Source organism: Pithys albifrons, chromosome Z (assembly GCF_047495875.1).
Source record: "Pithys albifrons albifrons isolate INPA30051 chromosome Z, PitAlb_v1, whole genome shotgun sequence".
Taxonomy (NCBI): Eukaryota; Metazoa; Chordata; class Aves; order Passeriformes; family Thamnophilidae; genus Pithys; species Pithys albifrons.
Window position 1 is genome coordinate 74,935,371 of NC_092497.1, and position 21,545 is coordinate 74,956,915.

Genomic DNA, 21,545 nt, shown 5'->3' on the forward strand with positions numbered 1-21,545 from the left:
AAAAGTAATAAAATATAATTTGTTAATTAAAAATGGGGTTCCACTGCTAAGTGTCCAGAGATTTATGACCTTCTTGGAAGCACACCCAATACAAAACTAGCTTCACAGCCAATGCATCCTTGGCCTGTCAAGGAAAGCTTTTAAAAACATCTTGCTTGCTCAGTTAAAGTGTGAAAAAGCTCATGCTCTCATAACACACATCTACGTTTTTCCTAAAATCATGTTCTTATCACAAATCATCAATAATCACCCTGACCCCTAAGTAGACAAGGATACAATAAAACAAGACATTATGTCTCTACCATCATTTTGTGACTATTTTATCCCAATATCATATCCTTTAGCCTGCCAAATACCACTCTGCTCCACTGGTATCTTTACAAATAATAGAATCATAGAATCATAGAATCGATTGGGTTGGAAAAGACCTCCAAGATCATCGAGTCCAACCCTTGGTCCAACTCTAGTTCATTTACTAGATAATGGCACTCAGCGCCACGTCCAATCTGCATTTAAAAATCTCTAGGGATGGCGAATCCACCACCTCTCTGGGCAGCCCATTCCAATGCCTGATTACTCTCTCTGGAAAGAATTTTTTTCTGATATCCAACTTAAATTTCCCCTGGCAGAGCTTAAGCCCGTGCCCCCTTGTCCTATTGCTGAGTGCCTGGGAGAAGAGACCAATCCCCACCTGGCTAGAACTTCCCTTCAGGTAGTTCTAGACAGTGATGAGGTCACCTCTGAGCCTCCTCTTCTCCAGGCTAAACAACCCCAGCTCCTTCAGCCTCTCCCCATAGGACTTGTGCTCCAGTCCCTTCACCAGCCTTGTTGCTCTTCTCTGGACACACTTAAGCACCTCGATATCCTTTCTGAACTGAGGGGCCCAGAACTGAACACAGTACTCAAGGTGTGGCCTCACCAACACAGAGTACAGGGGAAGGATCACTTTCCTGGTCCTGCTGACCATGCTATTTTTGATACAGGACACGATCCCATTGGCCTTCTTGGCCACCTGGGCACACTGTTGGCTCATGCTGAGCTTCCTGTCAATTAGTACTCCAAGGTCCCTTTCTGCCTGGCTGCTCTCCAGCCACTCTGCCCAGCCTGTAGCGCTGCAGGGGGTTGTTGTGGCCAAAGTGCAGGACCCAGCACTTGGCCTTACTGAACTTCATCCCATTGGAATCAGCCCATCTCTCAAGTCTATCCAGATCCCTCTGCAGAGCCCTCCTGCCTTCCAGCAGGTCGACACTCCCTCCCAACTTGGTGTCATCAGCAAATTTGCTGATGATGGACTCAATCCCCTCATCAAAATCATCAATGAAGATGTTAAACAGGACTGGACCCAACACAGTCCCCTGGGGAACACCACTGGTGACCGGCCGCCAGCTGGATGCAGCTCCGTTCAACAGCACTCTCTGGGCCCAACCCTCCAGCCAGCTCTTAATCCAGGAGAGGGTACACTTGTCCAGGCCATGGGCTACCAGCTTTTCCAGGAGTATATTATGGGAGACAGTGTCAAAGGCCTTGCTGAAGTCTAGATAGACACATCCACAGCCTTACCCTTATCCACCAGGTGGGTCACCTGATCGTAAAAAGAGATCAGGTTGGTGAGACAGGACCTGCCCCTCCTAAACCCATGCTGGCTGGGTCTAATCCCTTGTCCACTCTGAAGGTTCTGTGTGATTGCACTCAGGATGATCTGCTCCATAACCCTGCCAGGCACGGAGGTCAGGCTGACAGGCCTGGAGTTGCCAGGGTCCTGCTTGCAGCCCTTTTTGTGGATTGGGGTGACATTCGCCAACCTCCAATCATCTGGGACCTCCCCAGAGAGCCAGGACTGTTGGAAGATGATGGAGAGCGGTTTGGCAAGCTCTTCTGCCAGCTCCCTCATCACCCTGGGATGGATCCTGTCTGGTCCCATAGACTTGTTAGGATCCAGCTGGCTCAGTAAGTCAGTAACTATATCCTCCTGGAATACAGGAGGGCTATTCAGCTCCCTCTCCCTGTCTACCAGCTCCAGAGGCCAGTTGTCTTGAGAGCCACCTGTCTTACTGGTGAAAACTGAGGCAAAGTAGGTGTTAAGTACCTCAGCCTTCTCCTCATCTTCCTTAACTATATTTCCTTTCAAGTCCAACAGAGAATGGGGGTTTTCCTTGCCCCTCCTTTTGTTATTAATGTATTTATAAAAAGGCTTTTTGTTATCCCTAACTGAATTAGCCTAATTTCTTTCCCTAATTTTTTCCTGCATGACCTAGCTCTATCTGTAAATTCTTCATAACTAGCCAGCCCTTTTTTCCATAGTCTGTAAACTTTCTTTTTATCGCTGATTTGTTTCAGAATCTCCCTATTTAACCAAGCTCGTTGTCTTCCCCTCCGGCTGCCCTTTCGGCACACTGGGACAGCCTGTTGCTGTGCATTCAAAATTTCGTGCTTGAAACATGTCCATCCCTCATGGACCCCCTTACCTTTAAAGGTTGTTTCCCAGGGTATGCTCTGAATCAGTTTTTTGAATAGGCCAAAATCTGCCCTCTGAAAGTCCAAAGTAGAGGTTTTAATGGTGGCTCTCCTTACATCCCTGAGGACTGAAAATTCTATTATTTCATGGTCACTATGCCCCAGGCAACCTCCAACCACTACATCATCTACCAGCCCCTCTCTGTTTGTAAACAGTAGGTCTAGCGGGGCCTTGCCCCTGGTAGGCTCATTTCCAGTTGATGAAGGAAATTGTCCTCTATACACTCCAGGAACCTCCTTGACTGCCTCTTCTCTGCAGTATGAAGCTCCCAACAGATATCTGGCAGGTTAAAGTCACCCACAAGAACAAGGGCTGGACATTTTGAGACATCCGCCAGCTGCTTGTAGAATAATTCATCCCCTTCATCATCCTGGTTGGGTGGTCTGTAACAGACTCCCACAAGGATGGCAGCCTTGTTGGCCTTGCCCCTGATTCTGGCCCACAGGCACTCAACCTTGTCACTGCTGACCTCAACTTCAACAGAGTCAAGAGACTCTCTAACATATAAAGCCACCCCTCCACCTCTCCTTCCCTGCCTGTCCTTTCTGAAGAGCTTGTAGCCCCCCATAGCAGCACTCCAGTCATGTGAGTCATCCCACCACGTTTCTGTGACAGGAACTATGTCAGTTTTCCTGCTGCACTGTGGCTTCCAGCTCCTCTTGTTTGTTTCCCATACTGCCTGCATTGGTGTACATGCACTTCAGCTGGGCCATTGATTTCATTCTCAACTCAGGCTCTACCCCCTTAGGCCTATCTCTGGAGAGCCCAGTTGCTGTCCCTTCCCCCTTCAAACCTAGTTGATAGCCCTCCTAACCAACCCTGCCAACTTATGGGCTACAGTTCTTTTGCCCTTCCTAGACAGATGAAGCCCATCTGGTTTGAGGAGACTGGGAAACACGGAGTTTCCCCATGATCAAAAACCCCAAAATTTTGATGATAGCACCATCCCCTAAGCCACCTATTGGCAAGCTGGGCTTTCCTAAACCTCTCCTCATTCATCCCAGCTAGCACAGGAACTGAGGCAATTACTACCTGTGCTCCTGTTCCATGAAGTGGTCGGGTCAGAGCCTTGAAATCTTTTTTAATTACTCTGGTACTCCTTTTATTAATGTCATCACTTCCAACCTGGACAACCAACAGCGGGTAATAGTCTGAGGGTTGGATAAGCTTAGGAAGTCTTTTGGTAATATCCCTGTCCTAGTTCAGCAGGAGGGACCAGCTAACCCTGTGTGGGGGTGATCAAAGCTGTGTATTCTACCCCCTCTATTCATTCCCCAAGGTCAATGGGCCATTAGCAGCAGCTGGCCAGGGAGCCATTATCACTTCACACCCAGCCTGAGGGGGGCGGAGCTGCTAATGGGCCATCAGCAGCTCAACACCCCCTGGCTCCCAGAGTTAATCACCCATTGTGTGAGTCCCCGCCCAGGGGGAGGGACTGAGAGCTCCCTGAGGGTACATAAGGGGTGGGTAAGAAGACCTCGGGAACCTCTCGTCGGATCCAGAGCAGCAGCAGGACCTTGACAGGAGGAGATCACCGCTCTCGCCCAGACCACAGCCCTCGCCTGCACCAACAGGTTTTTCTTTTCCTTTTGCTCTGGACTTGGGGGAACCACAGGGGTCTCAGCACAAGGGCAAACAAACCCCCTTGGGTTTGTGCCCCAGGACACTGGGTTATACTGCTGGGGTTTTGTGAGTTGAAAGCAATCTCCCTTGTGTGTCAGTGTTGTTATTGCAATATTATTATTAAATTTTAGGTCTGACTTATAATCTCTCTCGTGGTGAGTTCATTTCCCCTGCTGGTTCACCTTAAACCAGCACAATCCCTCACCCTGGCCCCGGGAAGGCAGCAAACTTCCCTGTGGGACAGGTCTGGCTGACATAGAGGGCCCTCAGTTCCCCTCAGAAGGGAGTCACCAGTTACAACAACCCTTCTCTTTTTCCTCTTAGCTGTAGTTGTAACCCGTCCGGTAGACTGGGGGTAACCAGAAGACCTTGTAGACAGATCCTCCTCCTGACTGTCCTCCAACAGACTGTCCGAGTCCAGGGCCATATACCTGCTTCTTAAGGGCACCCTGGCAGGTGAAAGGGGTCGAGAGGGGGTGTTTTTGCCTCTATGACCAGGCACCTGTTTCATTCGTCCCCATCCCTATGGTCTGTTCTGTCTGCCTGATGGCAGGAGGGGCTTTTCCCTGGTTTGCTGCTTCAGCATATCCCTTCCTGCAGTCACAGTCCCTGGTTCCCATAGCAGGGGTTCAGCCACCCTAACACCTGTTGGAGGAAAAACACAGCAAAGCACTAACAATTCAAGAGGTGCTTGGAAAACATTGACAATTTCTGCTACATCGAGCCCAAGATGGAGGAATAAACAAGAGAAGGTGTGCTGCTGGACCTCATAATAACTGAAATGGAAAGTCTGGTTGCAGATGTGAGAGTTGGGGGCAGCCTTGCTTACAATGATGGTAACATCATGGAGCTCTGTATTATGTGAGGATAAAATAGGGCAATGAGAAAGATCACAAGCCTGGACTTCAGGACAGATAACTTCAGTCTCTTCAGGTACTTTCTGGGAAGAATCTCACGGGAACATGCCCTACAGGGAAGGGGGAGTCGTAGAGAGCCAATATTCAAGGATTACTTCATTCAGGACCAGCACATCCTGATGAGCAAGAAATAAAGCAACAGAGCAGGAGAGTTGCATGAAGGAGCAAGGAATTCTTGTCAAAATTCAGAGATAAGCAGGAGATATGCAGAACGTAAAAGCAGACACAGGCCACCTGGGATGAATATAGAGATCTTATCAGAGCATGCAGAAATGCAAAAGGAAAGCCTAAGCCCATTGGGAATGAATCTGAACAAGGATGTCAAGGATAACAGGAAGGGTTTTATTGAATACATCAACAACAAAAAGGAAAGTATGATCCTGCTTCAGTATGAACAGGCACCATTGCAAGAGACCCTACAGAGAAAGCAGAGACACTGAATGCCTTCCTTGTTTCACTAGCCCTCGGGAATCCCTGACCCAGGAGATCACGAACAAAGTCTGGAGGAAGAAAGACTTTCCTTTGGTCAAGGAAGACTGTACCTCTACGCACTCACATCCTTGTTTGGGGATAAAGGCAGTCACTTAACATATAATTTTGCCATTAAATCTTGCAACATTTTATTAATTGCCTCACTGTCAGTGAACTGTTCCAGAATTTGCTTACTAAAATTCATCATGCCAGCTAAGCTGTGGGAAGTGCCAAGTGCACAAAATCAGAGTTTTAAACACTTCTCATTGACTGAACAGAGAGCATTTTACAGGCCAAATCTATAGCCACAGTTCATACCATTATATGCAGTCTTTACTATTTGTCTTCCTACATAAAGAACAAAATTTGACAACCAGCATATGCTCTGTTATGTTTGGGCCACTAATAAGATGAAGGATGTCATCAATATTACAGCAGATACGGCATCAGTTAAAGCAAATCTGCACAGATGAAGGAGCAATCATTAAGGCTTTACAGACTTGCTTTTCTCCAGTGTCTAAAATCCTCCCCACATCCCCTCAAGTGCTGGAGTTCATTTTGATCTCTGATTTAACTGAAAGATGTGCAAAAGCAGGCATAACATTAACCATTGACTAAGTGCCCAAAACAGCACCGTGTTTTGTTTATTCCAGTGAGTGCATAAAATATCTTGCATTCATGAATTTGGGTCAAAATTATGTTTAGTTTGAACAGAAATATACAATTATCTCATTCATAAGTCAGAAACCTCTCTCTCAGCAAGACAACTCAACTCATGGTATTTCCACAAAGAAATACTGCTACAGGAATCCCACTGCACCTTTGGGAGGACAGTACTTTCCCTTTTATTTTCCTCCTTTCCTAAGCATACATTTAGCTCATTTATTTCAGGAATGCTTGGTAAAGGCTAAACAGCTCAAAATGAGAAAAAAAATATTCTGTAGAAGCAGATTCAATTTTAATTACAAAGCAGTATCAGATTTGTATGGACACAATAGGAAAACAAATTCATTAAATTGGCTTCCCCACAGATTCATAATCTTCCTTCATCATTCAGTCTGCAGAATAAAACACTTAGAATCCTCCTGCAGCAAATGTTTTGGTTACTGCATAAGCACTGAATCCTCTGGAGACAGAGAAGGCAGAGGAGGGTTAGAAAATGCAATTTCTTCTCCATCTCTCAGAGAAGTGCCAAACATATGTAGGGCTCAAACCAGCTCTGCAGGTTCACCACGATCACAGCTCTTCTTCTCTGAGTACTGCAAAGTCAGCAAATTAGAAATTTCAAAACAAATTTACATGTCACAGGGCCTACCTGCTTGTTCCTTAAAAAGCAGAAACTAGAAGGGGTGAAAAAAACCACTTGGATGTAGTGAACAGATCAAAGAAATTCATTTGCTCAATAGATACCTGTGTGGCCAAATGTGAAAACAAAGAGACTTGCTTCATAGAGAAAAAGGTTGGTAAAAATTATACTAGTAGTACTAAGACAGGCAGCAAGACAGCTACAGAAGTCTGAAGCAGGGGAGGAGCAAGGACAGCATCAGCATAACTGGCAACCTGCTTGGACATCAGGAAGAATGTATTACTTTTTGGGCCATACCTGCCAACATCTGGTATACATTCATCCTTCTGGGAGTACCACCACAGTGACATTTGGCTAAGCAGAAGGAAGGCATCAAAATCATTATTAGAAATCAGTGCCCTCAAAATAATCAAAAGCTCCTCCTGTTAAGGGTAGGGGGAAGAAGAAAGAAGTGGAAGGCAACTAAATCATCATCTGCATCTTCCCTTTAATTACAAAAAAATACAAAGCTTTTAAAAGGTAGTTAATGGAAACAAATCAAATGCAATACAAGTTCTTCTATCCTCAGAATGCAGACAGCATATGGGAAAACTCAAAAGATAATACAACTTCCTTAGTTTTTGGATTACAATGATAGTTCTGATCACAAAGCAAGAAGTGCATTCACAGAATAAAAAAGAACTGTGAAAAGACAGATGAATAAAAAATGTTCAGTTTGTGTCTATTTGTTCAGGAAAATAGATACCCACTGAATTACTTACAACCTAATAACACAAATCTATGTACCATTTCTTGTACCTAGTTTAAACATCCTGTTTAGATAGAATATGTAAATAAATTCTAGCACACACACTCACAAAAAAAATAAAATATATGAATATTCATACTGAGGAATATATTAGTGGTGCTCAATTTTAACAAGAAATTCATTGAGGGAGAAAGGCAGGTTCAGTTTTCAAAAATTATTTGTTTCCTCATGCTACATGAAAGTACCTGCAGAACACAGAAACATTTCCACTATACCTGAACCACCCCAATATTATCCAAGATTTCACATAATACTGCCATATAAAAAATGGCAAAAATTCTTACTATAAAAACTGAGTGTTGGATTTCAATTTAAAAATAAATAAATATCATTAAGACCTTGGAAAAGACAGAAAAAAAGTAATTTAAGTTAAGAGGGGTAAGCCTAGCAGACCATGAAAATAAAGATTTTTCTGATTTTAAAATCAATTAAAGAAATTCAGACAAATCAAACTGGTAAGAATAATGTAGCTAATGACCAGAAAGTTGTAGAAACTGTAGATTTTAAGGTACAACCTGGTTGTTACAAAATCTGACTCTTACAAATTGCAACAAAAGACATACAACTGATTAGGATATTGTAAAATCCTTACAACTATATGGACCATTACAAATAAGTAAAAGAATGTAAACAAACATATAAATATACACATTAGCCTGTGCAGAGAGTATTATTAGAAGAACAATATATAACAGCTGAGTCAAGATAATTCACAGAGCCAGTAAATTCCACAAAATTACTAAAATAAACCAAGCAAACAACAAAAGCAGAAAAAACAAACCCCTTCCAAAATATGGCATGAAACTTCTAGTAATCGGTATTCAAGGACTAGCTTCAGATCATTACTATCAAAATGATGAGCAAAAAAAGTACCTTGGGGAGGAAAAACATCAATGGGACAAAAGTAAGTAATGATTTGTAGAATCTATGACAATTGCACAACAGTCTCTGTGAAATAATGACAGGAGCCAAGAAAACAGGGAATTATGTTTATAAACCAATCCAGGTGTCTGTTTCCAAGACAGTGTATTGCTCCACTTCAAAAGAAAAAGTAGAAATCATAACTTACAAGTACCATGAAAAGAACCTCTGTAAAAAGGACTGAAAACTGTCTGGTGAACTGAAGAAAAGGGTAATGAAAAAGAGATGCAAAGGACAAGTTATCCAAAGGGAGCCTGGTTTTAGGCATGGTATTGATATTTGAATCCATGAGGGAGCAGGCAGTAAACCAAGAGTTGCTGAAAAGTAGGAGTAGCAGTCAAAACCACTGGGGCTGCAGAGAAGAATGACAATTCCTACTTCCCCTTCTGCGCCAATCAAGCCCAATCCTCCGTAGCTCTTGCTACATTCACAAGCTGCACCAGCCTCTAACAGAGCAGGAAGACATCAAGTTATTTACACAAACCTAATTGAAACAGCTCATCCCTTGACACCTTACACAAAATGTGAAATATAAAACAAGGAGAGGAACATATTAGAGTAGTAAAAGTTACCTCAGTGGTTGTGAATGTACATTTAAGAACTATGTGTTCTTTTACTGGAAGGAGTTTCTGCAAAACAGAACAAACCAAAACAACATATACAAATGCTGGAAAGTTGTAGTCAGTACTGCTGTCTTTGCACTGCATGACATAACCACTGAACTCTCTACAGAACTAGAGTCTTGTTCTCTTTCCCACATCTATCAGCATCCCATTTCTGGAATTTCTTTCCTACAGCAGCACTTTTCCCCCTTAAGTTAAAACTCAGACCAACTGCATTAATTACATTGTGAGGTCTCATCACCACACTATGAATTAAGGATTCCCTTATTGTGTTTTCACTCAAATTACAACTTAAACTCTTGTGGGCAAGATACAAAGCAGACCCTGATTCTCAGAAACCTAGGGGATCAAAATTGCTACTTATTTGGTGCATGTAATCCACACAGAAAAAATAACCAGAACTGTCCTGAACACACTGTTCTGAAACTGATTATTCATTTACCACTTAGATGTGCCACTCTTCTAGCTTTAATGCCCACAATCCAGCAGCACAGTTTGGTTTGGGGACTGACAACCCCTGCTCAGGTCTTCACCATTTTGGTGGTTGTTACATACCAATTGCCAGACCATATGAGAAAACTGATCAGGAAATCCTGGCAATGTGAATGGATTCTCCAGTCAAAACAGCAAGCCTCCCAGATCCACACCTAGCAAATAGCAGGAGCATAGTGAGCTGATGGAGTCATTTTATGTGAACAGCTGAATCTGCACACTGAATCACTCATTGTACCGTCTGTAAGAGCCTCTGCTATTTCCTTCCCTTTCCCAGGATGGAGCTAAAGAAAACCCACAGAGCAGGAGCAACCAGGGTTAATGTGTGTGGTACACTCCACTGACTGGCATATTGAATGTCTCAAGACAAAACCTTTAAAGTCTCTAAGTTCAGGCTGGCACTGTACAGCTTCAGAGTTTAACTTGTACCCCCAGCTAACACAAGGGCAACCATCACTAACTGCATTATTTGTTACTCAATTTTAAATTAATAGAGTCAATTGGAAGGATCAGCTGTCCTTTATTCTGAAAAGCCTAAGAAATAGGAGGATTAGAAGTATGTTCTGTAGCATCTCAGTGGCCTGCATAGCACCCCATAGAGAATCTCATCTGCATTTCTGCAATTCCTGTTCAAAGGAATAGATCACCACATCTCATTTCTCACTCCACTATAGGGCTTGAAGTTTGGGTCCATAAATACAAAAACAAAAGAACACTGCTAACTGAAGTTGTGCAGAATGTTTTTGTATTAGACTCTGTTGCTAAGAGCATTCAAACAAACAAACACACAAACAAAGGAAGAAAAATCAACAATCTGTCATCCCAGAACAGATCACAGGTACAAATCCAAGATTACAGCTACAGATTCTAAACACAGTTGTTTTGTAAGCACCTACTAAAACCAGTGTTACCGCTGGTTTAACTATCATCGTTTAATATCCTCTTCCCAACACTTTAGATTTTCCAGTTAAAAGGACAGTACCATGAAGAGAGCTACCATTTCACATGTTTTAGTATAAAACTATAAAATACCTCTTTAGTCATTCACAAAACGGTTTTTTCTTCCTTTTTCTTTCTGAAAACAAAGATGGCATCTATAGTAAAACTACTAAAACCCTCCCAGCATTTTGGGGTGTTTAAATCCACCACTCACGCTAGCAATCTCCTAGGGCATTGCCTGACAAAAGTACAGTCTCTGACAATTACCATTCTAGCTGACTAGTTCCCAGGTATCACCTGGCAGATGGGAAGGTCCAGGAAAAATTCCCAAAAGGTAATTTACATGTAGACACCCTGTTTTAGAGACAAAAATGTTTGACTATGTGCTTGGTAACAACACAAAGATACTATTACAGTCTGAACTTTGTGCGTTGATTTCCACATGATTTGACCTTATTTCTATTTAATAAATTATTAATTCCTGTTCTAAATTCTTCTGCTACTGTTTGGTTTGCAGGGTAAGGGGATTGTGTTTTTGTTTCCATTTTGTAAGCCCATTTTTTTTCTGCTTCTGTTACAGTTAAGTGAAAGACCAGGAAAAGTGGTCATATATATGGACAGCATGAAAAACATTTCATACCATGTTGCCAGAAATACACAAAGCCATCTTTGCAATGTGTGCCCTTTTATAGTAAGCTTATGTATTACACCAGGACAAAAAATGGCGAGATGCAAATCATTTTGGTTTCAGGATTTTTTAAGTACAATTCTATTCCAAAGAGAGTTGCTATGGGGAAAATATCATTGTGAGATAATACGTTTGCAAGGAGCAAAACATGTCTTCAATCCAGATTTGTTTACTTCTTCCTGGGGCTTAAGGAAACTGGAGAAAAATACCAAGTATTTTTAGTGAAGATGTTGACTCATTTGACATATTTTTCAAAGGAAACACTTAAAGAGCAATCATTTTGCAGCCACTTAGTACTTAATACTTATGTTTCTTACTGCAATTATTTTGAATGACCATATTTCCAACTACTGCAGGAGTTATTTCCATCTGCAAATGCTTCTGCTGAAAAAGAACTTAAGATATTGTATTGGGTCTCTGTGACCAGGTTTTGGTAGCAGTAGGGCTACAGGAGGGCTGTGAGAAGCTGCCAGAAGCTTCCCCCATGTCTGGTAAAGCCAATGCCAGTTGGCTCCCAGACAGCCCCACTGCTGGCCAACACGTGTCAACCAGAATGATACTAATATCTCTGTGATAACATATTTAAGAAGGGAGGGAGTGGGGGAGGGAGGGAAATGTTATTGGACAGTAGAAAATTACAGCCACAGAAGAGCAGAGTGAGAACATGTAAACAACAATGCAGACACCAAGGTCAGTGGAGAAGGAAGGGGAGGATGTGCTCCAGGTACCATAGCTGGGGCTCCCCTGCCCCCCATGGTGCAGACCACGGTGAAGCAGCTGTGTCCCTGCAGCCCATGGAGGAGACCCACACCAGAGCAGGTGAACACCTGAAGAAGGCTGTGACTCTGTGGGAGGCCTGTGTTGGAGCAGGCTCCTGGCAGGGACCTGCTGACCCATTGGGAGAGGAGCCCAAGCTGGAGCAGGTTTTCCTAGTGGGACTTGTGGCCCTGTGTGGCATCCACAGTGGAACAGCCTGTGCCTGAAAGACTGCATCTCATGGAAAAGTGACCCAAGTGGCAGCAGTTTGTGAAGAAATGTTGCCCACAGGATGGACTCACATTAGAGCAGTTTGTAAAGGACTGTCTCCCGTGTGACAAACCCCGTGGGAGCAGCAGAAGGACTCCTCAACCTGACAGCAGCAGAAACAACTGACCCAAACCCCCATGTCTGTTTCCCTGCACTGGTGGAGGGAAGGACATAGAACTTGGAAGGAGGGAGGGGTGGGATGAAGGTGATGCTAAGATTTATTTTACTTCTCATTCTCCTGCTCTGATTCTCTTTGTAATAAATTTAAGTAATAAATTTAATCAATATTCCCACTATGAATCTGTTTCCCCTTGGATAGTGATAAGTGAGTGATCTCTCCCGGACCTTATCTCAACTCATGAACCCTTTGCTATCTTTCCTCTCCTCTGTCCAGTTGCAGAGGGGTGTGAGAGAGCAGCTTTAGTGGGTACCCAGTGTCCACCCGAGATCAACCCATTACAGGTATGTTGCCCCAGCTTCTCATTTCTGGTTGTAAGCAACTTTGAGAAATTTTATACATTTACTTCACCTTACACAGATTGTTATGTTTTCTCTCAAGTTTACAGCCAGCAGAAGCCTTCAGTCAGGGGAAACTTTTCCTCTAAATATAACAGTACTAGATCATCAATGCTGATTCTCCAGTAACTACGATGAACATGAATGAGATGATTACTGCTGGCATTTAGCCTACTACTGCCATAGAACAGCATCTATCTTGACAGCACTTTGAAATGGCAAGAATTGATTATCTGTACACTTACATCAAACATGTTAAACCCCGAGAAGAGGAAAAGAGGAACACTTTCAGAAGCTGACTGCCTGCAGCTGGAAAGGATAAAATAAACTGACAGTGGAAGAGTGAAGAAAGAATAGCGTGTTGTTGCTATTATTATTATTATTGTTGTTGTTGTTGTTATCATTACTGTTTCATGCCAGAAAGAAAAAGATTTAGCACTAGTTTATTTACTGCTGAATAATTACAATTATGTTTTCAGTATTAGAAAAGGAACTAAAATAGAGTGAGAAGAAGGTAATCCAATAGGAACAAAAATGTAATTTGTAAAATTTAGAATAGGTCTCTGAGAAAACAAGACTAGGGAGAAAAATGAGGCTGTATTAAAGCAATTAAAAATGAAGGCCTAGCTGAAGGAAGACCTATGAGGAGATATATTCCACATGCAGCAGGGAAAGACACAGCCAAAGTCATTTACTGACAGCTTGACTTTAACTGGAAAGGAAGAGAAGGATTATCTGGATGTCACCAATTTTGCCAACAAGTTGATACTAGCCATGCTGGGGAATGGAGGGAGAGTGGATGAAGAGAGAAAGAACAAGAAGAGGAAGAGAGCCATTTCAGTGGTTTTGATTTAATAAGCAAAAATACCCAGAAGACCAGAGACCTGTGCTACAGAAAACAAGCATTTTATTATGGAAAGAATTACTTTCCAATCCTCCCAACCCACCTTTTTTTTTTTGAGGAAAACCAGAAAAAATCAGCTGTCATTTCTCCCATTCTTTAACCTAAGTGTTTAAACCTTTAGTTTTCTAATACAGTATCTGTTCCAGGGGACCAGCAACACCCACATAGACTCCTTATTTCATCTTCCCATAGAAAAGGCACTAATCTCTCCTTTTTTTAAAAGGTAACTTCAGGAGCACTGATAGAATAATTCCTGACCTCTACAAGGAATTCAATCTAGGCAAATACAACCTAAAAGTGAAAATACAGTACTTCCTCACCAATGATTCATTTTGGCCAGTTAATCCCACAAAATGATCACTTCTTTGCTGCCTTCTATATATTGGTATCATTGCACTGAAGATGCTTAGATAGATGAGGGCATCTCAAGGTACAAGAAGACTAAGCCTCATGAGGTGCTAAAAGCCCTTTCAAGACAAAATAATGTATGAAATTCCCACAAAGCACTCTGTGTCTCATGGGAGCTGCTTTTCTACCTCACAGGATAAAAATGATGATTCGCAATTTGGAGATACAAGTGTTGGTGCATTGTGCTATTGATTTTCCAGTTACCTTCTATTACTACTACAGCTCCACCCCTACCATTCAGCTACTGTCCAAACATGTATGACAATAAAGAATGTAAAAACTTTTATGCAAAGCTGAAAGAAAAATGAAAGGAGGGTAAAAACGAAAGGAATTTATTTACATTTTAAACCAGTGACTATTCTTTTAGCTTTTCCTTTTAACTGGATAACTTTGCTAAGGATACCTACATTTTCCATAACCTTTTTTTCACACTTCAGGACCAGGTCTCACCAATACATTATATTACTTATCATTTACATTGTTTCTATTTACTGAAATACATTCATCTTCAGCCACAGACTGCACAAGTCCCTAAGCACAGGTCTAAGATGCCCTGCCTTCATTTACTAGCAATCAAAGCATGAATAACTATGTCAGTCACAATATACAGTAATCAGACAGTTAAAATGAAAGGCAAGATCATGGTCTTTAGGGGAGACAATTTTCAGATTTTGTTCCTTAATCAGGTAGCAAGAGATTGTGAGAAACCCTAATTCAACATCATTATTAAGCCTTAGCCAACAGTAAAGCAGTTCAGCTGCAGTTTAGTAAATATGGAATAAAATCCTGCAGAAACCAACTTTGTATTTTCATTTAAAAAGAGCATGAAACAACAGCTGAGTTTGCAGATTGGTAGCAATATGGCAGTATTAAATACAGGTACATGCCTTTCCTTTACCAGAGATAGAGAAATCAATGTTAAGCAAATACCAAGCTTCAGAACCATTTCTCAAAATCCATCAAGGCAATTAAGTTCTTAATTCGTAATGAGAATTCCCAACACCTTAGTAACTTTCTGGCAGTACTCTCTAGTTCTTGTTTCCCGTTCAGCCCTGAAAGGAGCTAAGGCCCCATCCATAAGTTTTACTAATTTAAAAAAAACAACTAAACAAAAATCCCAAACAAACAAAACCCCAAACATAAAAACACACATTACAGCAACTTTAAGCAAAAACACCCAATTACAACAGAGGTAACTCTCGCCAAGAGTACCTGCTGTAACTACAATTAGAGACTCCAGCATGAAGTCAGGAATACAAGCCCTAGTGTGCAGTTTCTAAAGCATCTCAACAGAACATGGCAAAGAATTCATCCCCTTCCTTATCTTGACTTACTATTTTTAACTTAGAGTATCAATCCAGCAGCTCAAGGCCCTTGCTGGTTACAGTTCTGACATTGCTTACAGGATAAATATAAATTCACTAAATCTCCTGCCTGCTGTCTACATAATCCCTTAACCTCTCCCTTTCTGCAGCTATCGTCCTCTGCTGCCTTCTCATCTCTGGCCTCTCTGCTCTTTTCATTCTCATCCTGCCTTCCCTTTCCCATTTCTTTTCTCAGATCATCAACAGTCAGTCGTCCTTCACAGTGAGATTCATGATCACTACTCTTTTACTTCACAGCCTGCTTCAGCATGTTGTTTTGGTTTTTACATTTTATTGAGAGATAGGAATTTTCATTAGAGTTCTCTGGTTAGCAGATTTCTATTAAATTTAGCACCTGCCTGCAAGACACAGACCAAGGAAAAAATCAAGCAAGAAGGCAACTTTCCAGTCATCAATGTGCTACAAAAAGAACCAGACACAATAATGTATGGCACATTTAACAGAAAATTAGGGAAAAAAAATTACAAATTATTAGCCAAACCAAAGGCAGCAGTATTCAAACTGCACAGAAGCTGATCTCAAATTAAGATTAGAAAAGCACAAGACCATTTAACACTATTGAACCATCAGTGGTGGAAAGAAATGAGCCTTCTCAGATTTTATCACCTTCATTTTAACTTATGCAAAAAGTGGTAAAAGGTCTAAGAGCAGACTGTGAGTAAATCAGAGCTTTGTCTGCTTATTTTCTTCCTGATTTCTAAACTAGTTTTTAAAAACCATGTATTTTCTTTGTTCAAAGCAAAGATGCTCAAATGTATTCTTTTAAACAACAATCAATTAACTATTAAGATACATTTTTAAAAAATCAGCATTATAGCCAATTGATAATTTTGGGTAAATCAATATGGAATTTTGTGTGGGAAAGCTCATACAAAGCAAAATCACTATAAAGGCCCCATTGCTACACAATTTTACATATGTTCTGAGGCACAAGAAGATGCAGTCACAGATTATTTCTGCAAGTAAAAACACAGAGAGCAAAGCTCACTAACACTGTCAGTACCAAATTCCATCTGAGAGAAAAGCCTCATTCATGCCAACCTTATCTCCAGTCTTGCGCAGCTGGACCTGAACAGCTCAATGAGTAAAGGAGTGAGCAAGTGGCTGTGGTTAACCCAAAACTTGGTTTAGGCTATTGTTACAAAAAGTCAAATGGGTGCATTAAGGTATTGCTTGAAGCCTTCAAAAACGGCAGTGCCCATTTCATCGGCGACTCAGAAGCACCATGCTAATAACTCTAGAATGGAGGTCTTCCTGATTCTCCAGACACATTTCCAGTGGTTTTGAAGACCTGTTTCCCCCACTGCCCTCTTTCAGCCTCAGTGCTGTGATTTATCAGGCAGGCTGCACAAGCGGGTCACCTCTTTCTCTTGCAAATGAAAACAGACAGTGGTCACTGGCCCTTCAGACTGTTTTTCATAACCTCTCAATTTGAGTTCTTCCACTACTGCTTCACCCTACTGCTGCTGTAAGACTGCCTGACATACAGGTCTCAGAGAGTCTTCACAAACAAAAAACATGGAAAAATAAACCTCATCACAAGACTTAGTAAAGTGTCCCTCGGGCCCTAGCCCTTTCTGTCTGTCACCAATTCAGCTAATTTTGCAGTCACAAAATCTCTCACACGGGGAGGACAACACACTGAATCTTGACCTTTGAGCTGCAAACATAGCCTTGAGCAACTTGGTGACCTACATGGCAGCTGCACAATTCAATAACTAGTTGGCTGGAGTCTGCAAATGCATGATTTATTTCTGATTCTCCCCATAACACCCCATATGCTGTCACTAGACTGTTTGCTAAAACATTGAATTTCCAAAAGCAGGCTTTATTAGCATGTTGGGTTGATGAAACACTGCTTGAAAGAACTTCGACAGTAAAAAAAAAAATTATTTTCTTTTCCTATCTAAACACTATGAAGTTTACACAAGAAGAAAAAAAATATACACATATATTATATATGTTCAGTATCTAAATATATTTGTTCCCTCTTACTTTTCCTAAAACTACCTCCTAGTGTTTTAGCTGAATAGCATACAATGCTGGTTGCATATTTTGTAGGGCCAAAGATATACAGTGCATCTGAAAATTAGCATACATCTCTGCACTGAAGTGGTACCAGGGTCCTCTGGTACTAGTCCATACATGCAAGACAGCTGCTGGAAAGATACACTTGAAAAAGTAGGACTCAGTAAAACTTAGTGTGCTAAATTATCAGCTATGCACCTCACCATCCATACTAGCTGTATATTTCCCCTCCCTTTCCCCTGAAAATGCACAGCTAGAATTTCAGTCATCACCGTTCCTTACTGCATCCTGTGTCCCTAAGAGACTCTGCTGTCATTTCTCAGTGTTGGAGAATTAGGCTTTCTTATCCTCTTAATGACCAAAACACAGCTGTCCAACATGTTCCAGCTGGCACAACCCTAGCATCTCTGCTGTTAGCCCAGAAGCACATCATTTGGGCTATTGCACTGAATATGCATTGATATGCATATATAGAAGTAACTCACAACTAGTTTTGGTTTCATTTAAAAAAAAGTAGGATCACTAAAGCTCTTACAAAGTTTTGCCCACATTATAAAGTTCAAATACAGAGCTGATAGAGAGGCTAAAGACAAAAAGTTGAGAGGTTTGGGATTCATTAGTGTCTTAAAGGCTATGCACATACAGGAGGATAAATAAATTATACAGCTAGATTACATCTCCTCTGTATACATAGTGATTGGTAAGGGGTAGACATCTCACAACCAGGATTAAGCAGTTTGAAGCATGTGGAATAGTATATAGTCACAAGTAAGTCAGAATTATGAAATACCATTAATTGCACATTTCGGATGAAATGATTAAAAGCAGTCCCTCCTTCATACCAGGTTCTTCATTTACGTATTTAGAATTTCAGTACCTAAATCCTACAGGATTTTACAACCAGAGTCACTCTCACCTTTTAAATAATTTTGTCAGTGTGCAAACTCAGGAAAACAAGTTCTAAACAAAACTGTAACAGAATTCAGTCTTCAGAATCACCCTTAGAGCTGTAGCAGTTAAAACATATTCAATTGTGACTGTTCCCTGCATGTATTACATACAGAATGAGCCACAAAAATGCAATATGATACAACTGGTTCTGAGCTCATTACCTCAGTTTGCACAACATAACACCTAAAGTAATAACGCTTTTTTTAATACCCTGTGGGTACTGAAGGGCATACTCTTAGCACATGTAAATCTGCCAAATGCTACAAACCTAAAGAGCTGTAATGATGCCATCTCAGATTCTGACTTTAAATCCATCCTTGTTTAAAGAGACTAACTTTTAAAGATGCCAGATAAGTTATGCAAAGCTTGCATTAAGCTCCAAGAAAAGACTGAAGGCCATGAGGTTTCCTACCTATTAAAGCTATAATCTCATAATCATGCTATTCATTAAGAAGAGCACTAGAATGATATAGGTACAAGACGTTTTCCATAATTTCCTGGTACTTCCAGGCTATGTGCTCTTTCATAGTACTTAGTATGCAACTACAGACTGAGAGAGGAGTGTCTGGAGAGCAGCCCTACAGAGGGATCTGGGGGTGCTGGTCGGCAGCAGCTCAGTGTGAGGCAGCAGAGTGCCCAGGCAGCCAGGAGGGAAAACCCCATCCTGAAGAACATCAGACACGGCATCACCAGCTGCCAAAAGAGGGGATCATCCCGCTGCACTCAGCCGTGGTGCAGCCTCACCCTGAGTCATGTGTGCAGAGCTGGGCCCCACAGTTTGAGAAGGATGTGAAGGTCCTTGAATGGTCCACAGGAGGGCAACACCACTGGTGGAAGGGCTGGAAGGCATGTCCTGTGAGGAGCAGCTGAGGATCCTGCGTCTGTCTAGTTTGGAGGGAGGGCTGAGGGGTGACCTGATTGCTCTGTACAGCTTCCTGAGGAGGGATGTGGAGAGAGAGGTGCTGATCTCTTCTCTCTCAGATACAGTGACAGGAGATGTGGGAATGGTTCAGAACTGCATCAGGGGAGGTTCAGACTGGATATTAGGGAACATTTCTTTACAAAGAGAGTGGTCAAGCACTGGAACATGCTTCACAGAGTCAATGCCCCAAACCTGCCAGTGCCTCAAAAAGGGACATTTGGACAATGCCCTTCAGTAAGAGGCTTTAACTTTTGGTCAGCCCTGAAACATCAGGCAGCTGGACCAGGTGATTATTGCAGGTCCCTTTTAACTGGAACCCTTCTACTCTATTCTAGTATTAAATAGCTTTACTGAAAGTAAAAAAAAAAATCATTATTTGGTCCACACAAAAATGTAGCTTGCATCTCATGGCATTTAATTTTATTTCAGCCATCATGGTCTTTGTACAAGATCACCAACTTGATTTAAAGATATTTCATACTGCCAGAGAGACAGAAAGACCAACTGTGAATGGCAAACTACTTCCTAAAAGACTAGTCATATCTTATTTGGATACTAATATCTGTGATTCTACAAATGTCATGAGCATTTCAAAGGGTAACTTAAACACTTCCAGTTTAAGAATCTGTAAGACTTCCACAATGTACCAGAGTTATGGTTCTTGTGAGGACACGTGAAACACCCCTGCTTTCATGCTACAAACATTACTATTCCACCAGAAACTCAAAGACTCCTCTTTGCACCCTTATCCTCATTACTTGAAGGAATAAAAAAGAGACTAAATAATTAGAAAGAGGGACTACACCGAAGTTGCTTTTCTTTCCCAGCCGCAAAACTACTATCACTGAAAATCCTTCCGTAAGTTATCTTTTGCCTCAAATGAAGGGGGGCAAGCGCTTAATTTTCAACTCTGCCCGCTATCTCGGTAACTGCAGTTCCTCACACCGCAAGCCGCGGGCCTGGCTCCCAAGCCAGGGCTTTCCCGACATCAGAGAGCGGATCCTCCCTCACACCGTCTCCGCTGAAAGCTCCGTTACCGCCCCGCAGGACAGGGAAGGCACCGCCGGCGTCTCCGTCCTCGCCCGGGCCACCGAAGCCCAGACTGCTCCTCCCGCCCGCGGGGACGCCGTGCGAGGCTGCCCGGAGCCCGACGTATCCCGCGGCTCCCCGGGAGGGCTCCCCGCCTTGAAGTGCCAGCCGTGGCGCAGCACCGGGAGGCGGCGGAGCAGCCGCGGTTGCCCGCGCCCAGAACGGGGCGTGGGAGAGCGGAGCTCTCGCCGCGGCCGCACCGAGGCGAGCCGAGCCGAGCCGAGCCGCCGCCCGGGCCCTGCGACCGGGAAGCCGCCGCCTGCCGAGCCGCCCCGCCGCCGCCCCTTTCCGCGCCAGCACCTGGATGTGGCAGGAGATCTCGGAGTCGTCCAGCAGCCGCACGGTGCATTTCATCTCCGCGCTCAGCGACCTGATGCTTGAGCTCCGGAACCGGATCATCGCGGCAGCCCGCCTGCCGCCACCCCGCAGGCAGCCGCAGGGGGCCAGCCTGCAGCGGCGCCCGACCGACCACGGCACGGCTCGGCGCGACACGGCACGGCACGAAGCGGCGCGGCGGCAGCGCCGCCCCTCAGCCCCGCGGCTCTCCGCCGCCGCCCGCCATCCGCCCGCCCGCCGCGGCTCGGGCCGCCGCTGCGTCAGGATGCGCTCGGCTGGCCGGCCTCAGCCTCCTCCTGCGCCCGCCTCCGACATGGCATGGCACGGCATGGCACGGCACGGCACGGCCCGCAGGGGCACCTCTCCGCCCTCACCTGCTCCTCCCGCTTCTCCGCCCCACCGGGCCCGGGTGGGCACCCTGAGAGGCTCCGCACCGTGGGGTTGGCAGCGCCGGGAGGGAAACGCTCAGCGCGATTGTTTGCTTTCCCTGCCACGGGCGTCCTGCGCCTGGTTTTGAGTGCACCAAAGCGACTGGTACTCCCATGGGAATGCCCAGTGCCCCCCAAAAGGAGGACAGCCCCCAGGCTGCCGGTGAGGAGTGGAGTCCCCATGCTGCCTGCCCGCCCTTAGTGTGAGTCTCCAGGGTATCCCAACACAGCCTGAGGCAGAAGGAGAAC

At 43.4% G+C, this 21,545-nt stretch overlaps 1 protein-coding gene across 3 annotated transcripts in view; it reads right to left on the minus strand.

Annotated features, from left to right (window-relative positions):
- The window catches only part of FRMD3 (FERM domain containing 3), a 142,913-nt gene extending 121,634 nt beyond the window's left edge, over positions 1-21,279 (minus strand). For 2 of the 3 annotated variants that reach the window (XM_071581295.1, XM_071581294.1), the window contains exon 1: positions 20,833-21,037. In XM_071581295.1, coding sequence (XP_071437396.1) covers positions 20,833-20,881 — 49 coding nt within the window. In that variant the 5' untranslated portion in view covers positions 20,882-21,037. Of the gene's footprint in view, positions 1-20,832; positions 21,038-21,242 lie in introns of those variants that run through there. The other variant, XM_071581297.1, reaches the window with a different exon arrangement.
- Between the last annotated feature and the right edge of the window lie 266 nt (positions 21,280-21,545).